Below are 13,090 nucleotides of genomic sequence, written 5' to 3'. Positions count from 1 at the left end.
TATCGATATAAGGATCGATCCGCCCACCTTTAGTATTTGGGCGCTGACACGTGTCGGTGCAAGAACACGAGAGGGTTTTTCGTTGGAGGTGGTATATGTTTACACCTGTTTGTTTGTTTGTGAACAGTCTGGAGCCCACAATTTTTCATACAAGTATATCGTTTTTACTGAAGGAAAAATCTTGGGAAAATGGGAAACATTCAACAAATTTTCAAAAATTCATAACTATCAAAAAAAAAATCTAATTTCTGTCATGTTTGAGAATGTTACGTAGGATGGTATTTTTTATCAACTGACAAAGTTTAATCTGGATCTGATCCAGATTACAGATTTTGTGGCCATTTAAATTCAACATTGAAAATCCTATTTAATGTATATTTTACATTATATCTTAATCAAACATGCCCCAATCACTCTGATATTTGAAAGTGAGTTGTAGACTAGCACTCACTATTGCCTGACAAAGTTTGATCTGGATCTGATCTGGATTGTGGATTTTGTGGAGATTTGAATTTAATGTTGAAAAGCCCGCTTGATGTACATTTTGCATTATATCTCAATAAAACATGCCTCAATCACTCTCATATTTGACACTGAGGTGCAGACTGGCACTCACTATCACCTGACAAAGTTTGATCCAGATCTGATCTGGACTGTGGATTTTGTGGACATTTGAATTTAATGTTGAAAAGCCCATTTGATGTACATTTTGCATTATATCTCAATCAAAAGTGCCTCAGTCACTCTCATTTGTGACGATGAGGTGCAAACTGGCACTCTCAATGAACAGACTAAGTTTGATCTGCATCTGATCCATATTGCAGATTTAGCGGATATTTGATTTTATCATTGTAAAGCCCTTTTAATCTATATTTTGTATCATATTTTAGGTTATGAAAAGCCACATCGAACAGGACTTTGACCTTGAAATTTTTTTCCATGGTAAAAATTTGTGGAATTGGAAACTGGTGTTGGCGGGGGTTTGCGCTCTACGAGCATGGTGCTCTAGTTCATACATGCAGACAGATCAGATTTGGGCTTGAATCTCCCACATGTCTTCTGGTAAACTGCAGCTGAAACGTCACTTATTTTTAAGAAAGTCCTTTTCTGTGCCGCTCCACTGTGGAGTTGTACATGGTGTGTCACAGTGAATGTGTGTGTTTTTGTGCAGGTGATAATGAGAGTGGAGGTTCTGTATGGGATGGCGGGTCTGGTGGGCAGTCTGGTTTCTGGTCATCTGTTCCACCTCTACAGCTCCAGTGTGGGAAACGGAACCATCATGCTGGCTCTGAGCTTGGGCTTACACATACTCTCCTTCATGCACGCCGTATTCCTGCTGCAGGTCAGCGTGTGCATCTCAAGTGTGTGTGTGTGTGTGTGTGAGGTTCAGGGTTTTAGTCCCACATTGTCCTTTAAAGCTGAAAGAAGGGGTGAAGAGGGACATGACCTGAATCACATTCCATTAAATTGTGGTATGGAGCCAAGACATTGCACGACCACCATACAAACCAGAACAAATTAACAAAACTGCTGTTTGTAATGTCAGCGTTTGAAAGATACAAGTTCATATAGAATACTTTGGCAGAAAGTGAATCGTTGCCTTGATCATTACAAAACTAAAAGGAATACATTTTTGTCAAATTACTCACAGACCCAAAGACTGTTTCCTATCATCATCAATTTTTTCCTGAAAATAACCTGAATTTCTTGTTTTGACCTATGACCCTGATGAAGAGACCCCTGAATACAAATTCAGTTAATGCAGATTTGAAAACTGAAACCAGATTGGTTTTGTGTGTTTGGGAATAATTTTACACCAACATTAAGAATACACAACCTCCAACCTACACAATCGACTGGAGGGCAGATTGTCACACACGTTGTGCAACATAGCAAAAAAATTGCCTTGTTTAAATAATAAGAGTAGTCAGATGACATATGCCCCCTGTCCCCACAAATCAGTAATACAAAGTGTCGGGGATCACTGAAGTACACACTTATGTCAGATATGAATGAAACTGGTCAGCTGGTTCTTGAGATATTGTGCTAACAAGCAAAAATGGATGGACGGACAGATGGACATGCAGATCACTATATCCTCATGTATTTAATACCAGGGGGATATAATAATAGTAATAATAATAATAATTATCCCCCCAGTATGAAATACGCAGGGAGTATGTCATCTGATGTCCTGATGACTTTTTCTTATTATAGCAATACTCGTTTATTTTCTGACATTAGAGCCGGTCTGTAATAGGTTCCATTATGTTTTAAAGTTGCAGAAGGAAAAGAGCCTGCACATTTTAAAATAGCTTCTTAAACCTTGTGGAATAAGTCAAACTTGTTTTCACAGAAACTGGTCATAATGTCAGATCAGGCTTTGACAAGATGCTGCTGTGTTCTATGAAGGCTCTGGATGAAGAAGCAGATCATGCAATTTAAATACGCATGTTCATAATTCTCGTAATTCTAATTATTTGGGTCAGACCCAGGAAATTGTATTTACCCCCCCCCAAAAATTGCATTTTGGCAAAACTGTCAAGTCACGTGACCTGCAGTATTTCGTGTTGGTCCCGTATGGTATTGGTATTTAATGATATTGGCAGGATTTCAGTCTGACATCATTTTCACTCAGGTGACTGGTGACATAAATGTTTCCACAAATGTGACCAAATATTGTGTGTAATGACTTTTTTTTTTTTTACTTGCTGCTTGGTGTGCTTCCGTTTGTTTTAAAGGTCAAAGAGGTGCCCAGCAGTGAAACAGAGGAGAGCAACCATCTGGTTTTTCCTGAAGAAGAGGAGGTTTCTGTCGAGGCTCCGGCTCGTAAAAACATGACGAACGTGATTCTGCTGTTCATTGCTGCCATCCTGTATGACATATCAGTGGGCGGAGCCATGGAAATACTGGGCATCTTTGTGATGAAGGCGCCGCTCAGCTGGAATGCCACTCAGGTGACACTTCATCCCCTCGTGTTGTAACATACAGTATTTGCAGAGATATTTTAATCTTGAAGCGTACAATAAAACACAAGATGTTCTCTAAGCTTGATTATAATTTTTTTATTATTAATAATAATTTTACTAATTTGATCCTGATCTCTCGCCTCTCTTCATCCAGGTGGGTTATGGGAACGCAGCAGGCAACATGATTTTTCTCACCAGTTTCCTCGGCGTTATGCTTCTGTCGCGTTGGTTCAGCGATGTCTCGCTCATCCTGATTGGAATGCTGTCATTCGCCTCAGGAATCTACTTCATGTCCTTTGTCACGGCGACCTACATGTTCTACCTTGGTAAGCGTCATCATGGTGTTGATGTTTCTCACAATCTCAGCCTCTGATCTCTATTTCTTTGTAAGATGGTGACGTAAACATCATGGACTGTTTTTATTGTGGTGACATTTTTGTTAAAATGAAGATTTGTGTGTCTGCAGCTCGCTCCCTGAACCTGTTTGCTCTCATCCCAATGCCCACAATCAGGTCTCTGCTCTCACAGCAGGTTCCCAAGTCCTCCTATGGTGAGTGTGAAAGCATGATAGATCAAGAACACACAACAAATAAACATCTTCAACACATTAATGTGACTCTAAAGTGGATTTTGTGCACAGAGATGCACACTCACAGTTTAATAATCTCAGTCGCATATAATCAAATGTAAATTATTAACACTGTAAAAGCTGGTGCTCTGTGTGAAAATACTATTTCATGTGCAGTTTGTAGTGGCCAGAAAATGTGTAATCAGAAACAATAAAAATAAGGTAAATCTTACCCAAACTTAAATCACTAAGCCTAACTTTGAAGTTGTGCAAAGTCTTATATATATATATACTAGTATAAGCAACAGGTTGGTCATCATCGTGTCCCACTGGAGCCCGTAATCAAGGTTCTTGAAATGGAGCAATATCGCCATCTGGTGGACATTTACCATTAATGCAGGTACAATAGACTTTCACCAAGCGCTCCAGTAGAAGCAAAGTTTCATCCTTGGGCATTATCACGTGCACAACGTTTCAGAAACTCTGCCTCCTGGTCCTTATAAGTACAACTGAAACATGCCCAACATCAAAGGTGTCCCAAGGCGTTACTGAGGTGAACCTGTGTACCAAGTTTCACCTTGACATATGAAGTCTTTGTCAAGATATCACAAGCACAAGGTCTGAGAGACTCGGCCTCCTGGTGGTCATAAGAAAAACTGAAACACAGTCAACGTCCAAAGTCTTTCTGTGATCACCCTGTGCGCCAACTTACACCTTGACACATGAAGTCTTTGTAAAGATATCACAAACATCAAGGACACAGAGCAGAGCAGCTCTTCGGCACCTTCATTTACTGTCATTAATTTAATTTTAATTTAACCAGGTTAGTCCCATTGAGATCAAGACCTCTTTTGCAAGAGAGACCTGGACAATTTAAAGTTTCTAATCTACCTAACCTGCACGTCTTTGGATGCGGGCCGAAACTGGAGCACCCGGAGAAAACCCGTGCAAACACGGGGAGAACATGCAAACTCCACACGGAAAGGCCACAGATGAGAATTGATCCCATGACCTTCTTGCTGTGAGACAACAGTGCTAACCACTAAGCCACGATGCTGCCATTTGGTACATCTACTGGAGTTGTTTCACACCTTCGATTGAGCTGCTGCACCTTCTTGGTCTGTACCTGAGAGGAGTGTACGGATTTTTACAAGTATTCAGGTGTGTATTTGTCAGTGCAGAAAGGTGCAGCGCTGGAGTCTGTGTGACCGAACAGACAGGTTTTGTTCTTCGGGAACGTGTCATTAAAAATCTGACTTGTGTCTGTTGAACTTCCTCATTCAGACACAACGTTCATTGTGCAGCTGGTCTAAATATTAACAGAGATGTTCCCTGTGAGGGTGAGAAGTAAAAGCAGTGCAAACAAAGACACTACAAAAAATCCAACCCCTTTCTGGCTGAACAAACATTTTAAAACATGAATGTCAAAATACACAACTTTATTAAAGCATGATTTGAGGAAAATAGAACACAGTTCAAAAACAACAATAAAATAGTAACAGAAAAAAAAAATCTTGGACGTATACAGGTTTTATTGTTTTAAAGCATTAATCACCAAAAATGAAATTAGAATATTTTAAAATTTAAAGGATAGCCAATTGTCAAAATATGCAACTTCATGAAAGACTTTGAGAAAATAAAAGTTCCTTAAAAACTGTGTTAAAAAATAAACAAACAAAAACCTTGGGCTTGTACTGTTTTAAAGTAATAGTAAGTCCCTTCAGCTGCTCCCTTTTCACATGGGGTCACGACAGTAAATCCAAGGTGGATCTGCATGTTGATTTGGCACAAATTTTATGCCGGATGCCCATCTTGATGCGACTCCACATTACATGGAGAAATGTGGCAGGGGTGGGGTTTGAACAGGGAGCCTTCCTCACTGAAAACAGGTGCACTAACCACTTGGCCACTTGTTTTGTTTTAAAGCATCAAACTAAAAATAATATGATAATAATAATAAGACAATTAAATATCACAATGTTATGAAAGCATGATTTTCCAAAATGAAATGCAGTGCCTAGAAACAAAACAAATCTGGGTTCTTACAGGTGTTATTGTTTTAACACCTACAGAATTTGGGACATTAACATTAAATAGAATCGTACCAAACAATTTCGTGATGAAAGTGCTGATGTTTAGTCTCATTTTATTAAGAAAATCAAGCAAAACTCAAGCATCCTAAAGATAAGATCATCTTTATTTATCCCGAAGGAAATGATTTCGCCAGAGTAGAGAAACAGTAGAAAATGTGGGTTTTTTTTCCAATAAGTACAACAAATTTACTCTCAATAACTGAATAACTCTGAATAGCTCTGTTCATTATATATTCATCCTGTAGAAGGGGGAGAAATTACACAGGTAAGAAATGCCTCTTGTGATGTTCTGTGGTGTACCTCAGTGATCTCAGTCTATGGCTGAAGATGCTCTGACAGGACATCAGTGTGGCCTGCGGGGGGTGGGGGGTGTTGTCCAGGAAGCTGAGTAGTTTCCTCAGCATCCTCCTCTTTTACACCTCCACCACAGACTCCAGCTCAACCCCCAGGACAGAGCCAGCTCCCCTGATGAGCTTGTTGAGTCTGTTTGTGTCAGCTGCCTTCAGCCTGCTGCCCCAGCACATTACAGCGTAGAAGATGACGCTGGAGACCACCGAATGATAAAACATCTGAAACATATTTCTGCAGACATTGAACGATCTGAGCCTCCTGAAGAAGTACAGTCGGCTCTGACCTTTCTTATACACAGCATCTGTGTTCACAATCCAGTCCAGTTTGCTGTCTATGTGGACACCCAGGTACATGTAGTAGTCCACAATGTCCACCTCAGTTCCATTAATGGTAACTGGGTTCAGACGGGTCTTCAGTCTTCTGAAGCTGTATAACTGATGCAAAATTAAAAAATTACACCATGTGTAGTTTTTCCAGTTGCAGTCACAAAAGCCTACAACTTCCTCAGGGTTGTCTGGGTGTCTTGATGGCTTTCCTCACTCGTCTCCTTCATGCACAATCACTCAGTTTGTGAGAACTGTCTGCTCCCCACAGATTTACCATAGAGTACCATACTGCTTGTATTTCTACGTAATAAAAGTGCAAGATATAACCAGTGTCTTGGAAATGTTGATGTATCCATCCCCTCTTGTCTGAAGAAAACTGGATGTAAAAGTGATGGTTTGTATGTGTTATACTAAAAGGGACACTTTATTCACACCACCATTTTGGCTTTTAGATTTTTATTTCTTTTAATTCATGATGCAGAGATTACTTTTCACTGTGAGATTAAAGGGCATCATTTTAGAAATTTTAATATAAAAAGACTGATTTTTTTTGTTTTGTTTTTTGATGTAAAACATTTTGAACATGTAAAAGCTCAAGGGTGCACAAACCTTTTTTCATAGCACTGTATATAGACATTGCCATGTGGAGGTGCCGCTCCCCAGCGGATTTCAGGAGGTCAATGACGTTAGAGGTGGGCGGATCGATCCTAATATCGATACCAACACTGGTATTGATATTGAACGATTCTCGTGTAAATTTTTTTCTCTCCCGCACGCACTGACTGCTGTGCACGCAGATTCATCAAAGTCTCCTCTCTGTAAGAGCAGCACGGTGCTGTGTCACACAACACGGAGCAGCGCACTCTTGTATTGTGGTTTGTCAGCCCTCTACCTCAGGAGATTTTAAGTTGTGTTGAGTGATATTTTTTTAAACAAAAATGTTGATCGTGATAATAAAGTATTTTGTTGTCACGTACAATGTTTGGCGAAATTCTATCCTTGGTCTTTTGGATTCTTTGGATCTATGAAGCTTAAATATGAAAAAGTATCGGTATCGATATCGGCGATGCTGGGCCTGTATTTACTTGGTATCAGATCAATACCAAAATTTCCGGTATCGCCCACCTCTAAATGATGTACGTAAATAAACACAGACAATATGAACTGTATGTAACACAAATAAATAAATAAGCTTACACTTATGTTATAGCATTTTTTTGTAGCAGGGAAAAGTTTAGCTTTGCTTAACCACATGACTTTTCCAGCCCAGTCTCGCTTTTTTTTTTTTAATGACATTTTTGTGATGCGGGTTTTGTTGTTGTTATTTTACTATTTCTAACCCTACCCTTTCTCCTAACTCTAAACATAACCATAACCTAAGTGTGTCCCTTTCCCTAGCCCTACCCCGCCCCCACCACACACACACACATCGCCACCCCAGAACCCCATGAGGTTGGCTTGAATAAAAATGTAATTAGCGGGCCAGGGGCACCGCCAGGGATTTTGGGCCCCGTGATAAGAAATCTTACTGGGCCACCCCCCATATTATTTTGTCAGTATTATAATTGTATTAGGGGCCTCTCTGGACCCCTAGAATCCTCCTCCTTATTCTCCCCTTTTCAGCACCCCTGCATCCGGCTGCTGACACTGACAATCGATGCGTGTCAAAATGACAGGAAGAAACTCCCCTCAAAAGTCTCTACCAGCTATTCCCACCCCAACGAAACACGATTTATTTTGGGTTAGGTCAGTTTAGGCGAACTTCACCCCCAAATGCTTTAGGAATTACGAATTAGCAAACCATGGATGAAAGCACGTTAACATTGACTCAATGCAACAGACAAACAAGTCATTCATATTATTTTTACTGTACCTCAGTTGGTCCTGTTTTTCCTCTAATTTCCTCTTTTTTTTCCTCCCCTGGGCACCAGACAGTTTGGTCTGTTTTGACATTGTTGACTTGTTATTCACGTAATTAATCGCGACCTGACATCAGGTTTGGGCTGTTTTTTTTTTGTTTGTTTTTTTTTTTAAGAAGGGCTCTGCTCATCAGACACTTTCGGGGGGAGGCAAGGAAACTATTGTCATCATTGTTATTTAATAGGCTTTGCTGTGCAGTTGAATCAATACAGGCTTATATTTATTTTATATGAGCGAAGTGCCACGTAGCGGCGCAAAGCTCGCTCTTGTGGTAGACAGAGGCACAAACTGGAAATGGCACAAAACGTAAAACCGGAAATGGCACAAAAATTCAGCCCCCTGTTGTTGCACTTGATAATTTGGCCATATTCTACGGCCCTACTGTCAACTAGATGAAAACTTTGAATATTAATTTACATCTTCATTTTTAAAAGTGCTTAAAGTGGCAGGGGGTTAAAGGGGCTGTAATTAAGGTGGTTGCTGAAAGGCAAAAAAAAAGAAAAACTTTTAAAAGGCAGGGGGTCTGGGTGTGCCACCAGTGGAGCCTCCACCTGACAGAAGACACAATGTTGTTTCAGTTGTGCTCCAAGTAAACAAATAAGACAGATGAAAAACAAATTACCACCTGGAAAATGTAAAGAAACAGTTATTCTGATTTATTTAAATCTTTAATTCCTTTCCGTCAAAAGGGATCATCCTTACCATGCTGCAGCTGGTCTTGAAGTTTGCAGGTATGGCCTACATCCCCATCTACACCAGAATCTACCAGCACACTCTGGACTGGTTTCCCGGCTTCGTCTTCACATTGTCCACAGTGTTTACCGTCCTGGGAATGATACCCATCAGGTACCACTAGCAGCTATGGCTAACTCTTAGCTTACAGCTGAAATATCCAGCTTTTTGGTTAACGCTTACAATGTTAACGGTAACACAAACACAGTGTCTAAGTAACAGCAAGCTTTTAAATGATAAATTTGATATGTTTGTATATCTGATGATGTACAATCTTCCTTTACATGAAAAATTCTTAGTTTGAGAAGGAAACTTTCTACATTTTGGGATATTAAAATAAAAAACCTGATTAGGAAAACCCTGGCTGTAACATTGCAGGGTAATAGCGTTATAAAAACTGGATACCAGCTTTTGCCCAAAATAGTGTCAGAATGAGAGAAGATGCTTTAAAAATACTAAATTCTGAGTATTTTTAAATATGGGGTGCTTTGGGAATTTGTGTAATCTGCATTATTTGTTTATTCACGTCATTATTTAAGAGGCATGAATGGAAAACCATTAAGAATGTTTGTAGATTACCCAAATACAACAAACCTCAACTTCCTAATTTCCTAAACAAACACATTTTGCACATTAGTATCTGTAGGTCTTACAAACAATTTATCACTTATACAAAAATCACTGTATTGCTATTAAAAAGAATAAATAAAATTAAGCCATTTCATACCTCACACTAAAAATTACAGCACGGGGGTTTGTTTGAATTAAGATATATCAGTTTGTTAAACGGTCTTCATTTAAAATTTTAGGCTAAAGTTGTACATTTTGATAGATAACTCTATTCTGCACACTGTCAGATCAACTTTTCAAAATGTGCAGAATTTCAATATTTGACTGCGTAAAGCGCAAATTTCGTAAACTTGGAACGTACCAGCATGAGAGCATTCCAACACGCACATCACGAATAAAAGGTAACAATAAGCGTACATTAATGTCATTATAAGCATCATCTAACACTAAAGAGGCTAGCACCTAACAAGCTAGCATGCTAACAGCATGTTAGCTTTATAACATTAATACTGTACATCTGTATGCTACCGCTAATATACACACGATAGCTTGCGTTAAGTCAAACTGCTGATGAAAATTTGGCTACATCTTGAAATACATTTCAGTTAACAACAAAAAATTAACATTTTAATTAGGATAAATCACTTTTAGGAGTCTATTTTGTGTGTTTTATTGGTATCATAAGACCAAAAATGATTAAAATGTTTAAATCCAGGTTACAAATTTAAAGGTTAAAACTAAACAACTATAAATTACCTTTTTTTTTTTAAAGGGGTGGGGGAGGGGGAGGGATATCTGAAATTCCCTTTTTTTTTTCATAAAACTTGTAATAGAAAACCTCCAGTTAAATTACGTATAAAATGGCAACAGCCAAGCAAAGTTTCTGATCATCTTTGTTATATTTTCTGTTTCCTCTTTGTAGCTTGATTGGCTGCAGATCTGGACAGAGGCCTCAATACAACAGGATACAGTGAGACTGATGGCAGCGACTTTAAACCTGCTAACGGAAATCAGTTTGAAAACAACTCCAGACTTTACTTTCAGTTCCTTATAATCTAAAAACTGAAAAGTGGAAGCTGCTCGAGGGGTAACTCACTTTAAATAACTCATTTTAAATGTGTTTGACAGAAAGACTAAAACGTCATCTGTAAACAGATTTTATTCCCCACAGAAGTAACTTTGTGGTCGACAGTACAGCTGTTGCTGTATGCAAACGATGCTGTAATATTAATCCTATGTGGATTTTACATGTACACATTCACGTGTACTTTTGTCTGTCTTTCTGAAAAGACATGAAGCCTGAATGTGTCTCGTGTCTACCGCTCCGGGCTAAATCTTCTTTGTAATCTACCCTTTATTGCCAAATATGGTTTGGGTTTAATCCTTACTAAGACAAAAGGATGCAACAGCAACACATCCCCAAACCTGCATTCAACCTGTCTCAAGTTTTAGTGCAGCGAACTTGAGGACCAAGTTTCACCTTAATGCACAAAGTGTTTGTGAAGATATCGCACACATTTATCATTTATTTGTTTATTTGACAGGTGCAATTCAGTCAACATAGATCGAGCAATATCTGCGACTGATGCGATGCACAAAGAGTTTATAGCTTCAACTAATTCACAACTCTTGTCCCTGGTTGGGCCTTTCTACAAATTACATGATTCATAATTCTACAATTTACATAATTCATAATTCTACAATTTACATAATTTGTAATTCTAAAATTTAATTAAATAATAAACCTCATTCATCATTTCATTAGATCATCGACCCACCTTCTCACATGTAAAAATTTCTTACATTTCCACACCTTCCAACACACAGCCATAATTTACAAAAACTTAACTGAATTTCTGTGGGTTAGCGCACTCACTTCTCCAATCCTTCCTTGACCCACTTTTTTTACTCACAATGATATGTCTGCACATGGGGGCAACATTGGTGACTTAAGCCAAAACTTGAGCCTGGAGGTGAACATCCTAAACTCAGATATATTCTTGAGCTCGGGCGGCAATGAGTTCCACAACTTTATGCTTTTAAAAGAAAAGGCAGACTGACCAAATGAAGTGGAATGTTACAATTCTTGTTTATAGAACCTCTTGTGACTCTACCTCCACTTGGTCTGAGTGGCTTGGGTGCTTGACTATTAATACTTTTAAACATTAGTTTGAGGAAGCACAAACTACCAAAGCTTTCAAAGCTTTTATACATCATTTTTATTGTTTGATTGTACAGTGAAAAAAAATGCGCTTTGTGACTGAGGGCGTGGCCTGGGCCCACACTGTCATGCATTATGATATTTGCGAGAATATCATAGCATGCATGTACAGGAGTGCTGCCTGTTTTGGAATGTAAGGTCTAATTAATTTAAAACATCGACCACGAGCCATCGAGCAGTTCCTCAGTCCACATTGCAGGTAACAAGTTGAACTACAGATTTATCACTTGTGTGAAATGTTTTATTCTACCTGATTTTTATTGTATTTTTCTTATTACTGTAATATTTTGTGTTGCTTTGGTGTTTCTGTTGATGCTCATATTGAGCAGTTCTTCTGAAAGTGGAAACTTTAACCATGTGTTTGACAGAAAGACAAAAACGTCATCTGCAAACAGATTTTATTCCCCATATCGACCAAATGAGCTATCGAGCAGTTCCTCAGTTCACATTGCAGGTAACAAGTTGAACTACAGATTTATCACTTGCGTGAAATGTTTTATTCTAACTGATTTTTATTGTATTTTTCTTATTACTGTAATATTTTGTGTTGCTTTGGTGTTTCTGTTGCTCATATAATCTGCTCATATCATGCTTTCATTTAACACACTTAATTGCACCTTTTTAAAATGTAATTTATGACCTTTGATTGTCTACATTTGCTTGAAAATAATCATTTTGATTGTCGCTGTATGAACACAGTAAAGTCAATTGGACTGAAGGCGTAACATGTCTCTCAAACGTGTTCTACTGATTGCACTGGGAGATTTTAAGTGAATGACTAACAATAAAAATAATTTTTTATACATTGTTGCTTTTCTTTGTTGATTTGCAAACATACACAACAGTATGTATGTAGTGATTTATGTAAGATTCAAATTTTAAAATTCATATTTTCACCAAAAGATTTTCTAAATTCATTAAATAAATATTGATTTTTTTTCAGATTTACTGAAGCTTATTTGTTTTTAAGTTTGTTTAAAGCCATAAATAAGTGCACTATAAAAAATGATGTTCTAAATTTCTTGTTGATGCTGAAACTAAAGCTGCTATTTAGAAATTAATCTTATAAATTTGTAGACATGCAAACGGTAACCTGCATCCACTCACTCACTCACTCATCTTCAACCGCTTATCCAGGATCGGGTCGTGGGGGCAACAGCTCCAGCAGGGAACCCCAAACTTCCCTTTCCTGGGTCACATTGACCACATTTGACTGGGGGATCCCCAGGCGTTCCCAGGCCAGTGTGGAGATATAATCTCTCCACCTAGTCCTGGATCTCCTCCCAGGTGGACATGCCTGGAACATCTCCCTAGGGAGGTGCCCAGGGAGCATCCTTACC

The 13,090-nt window shown here is 38.6% G+C and overlaps 1 protein-coding gene across 1 annotated transcript in view; it reads left to right on the top strand.

Annotated features, from left to right (window-relative positions):
* Positions 1 to 11,475, top strand: part of LOC117529200 (thymic stromal cotransporter homolog) — a 33,370-nt gene extending 21,895 nt beyond the window's left edge. Inside the window, exons 4-9 of the mRNA XM_034191904.1 lie at positions 1,172 to 1,342; positions 2,742 to 2,957; positions 3,124 to 3,295; positions 3,436 to 3,519; positions 8,917 to 9,073; positions 10,452 to 11,475. Of these exons, the coding sequence (XP_034047795.1) occupies positions 1,172 to 1,342; positions 2,742 to 2,957; positions 3,124 to 3,295; positions 3,436 to 3,519; positions 8,917 to 9,073; positions 10,452 to 10,503 (852 nt within the window). The 3' untranslated portion in view covers positions 10,504 to 11,475. The remainder of the gene's footprint in view (positions 1 to 1,171; positions 1,343 to 2,741; positions 2,958 to 3,123; positions 3,296 to 3,435; positions 3,520 to 8,916; positions 9,074 to 10,451) is intronic.
* Positions 11,476 to 13,090: the final 1,615 nt, after the last annotated feature.

The sequence above is a fragment of the Thalassophryne amazonica genome, chromosome 17, assembly GCF_902500255.1.
Source record: "Thalassophryne amazonica chromosome 17, fThaAma1.1, whole genome shotgun sequence".
Lineage (NCBI taxonomy): Eukaryota > Metazoa > Chordata > Actinopteri > Batrachoidiformes > Batrachoididae > Thalassophryne > Thalassophryne amazonica.
This window is presented reverse-complemented; position numbering and strand designations above follow the sequence as displayed.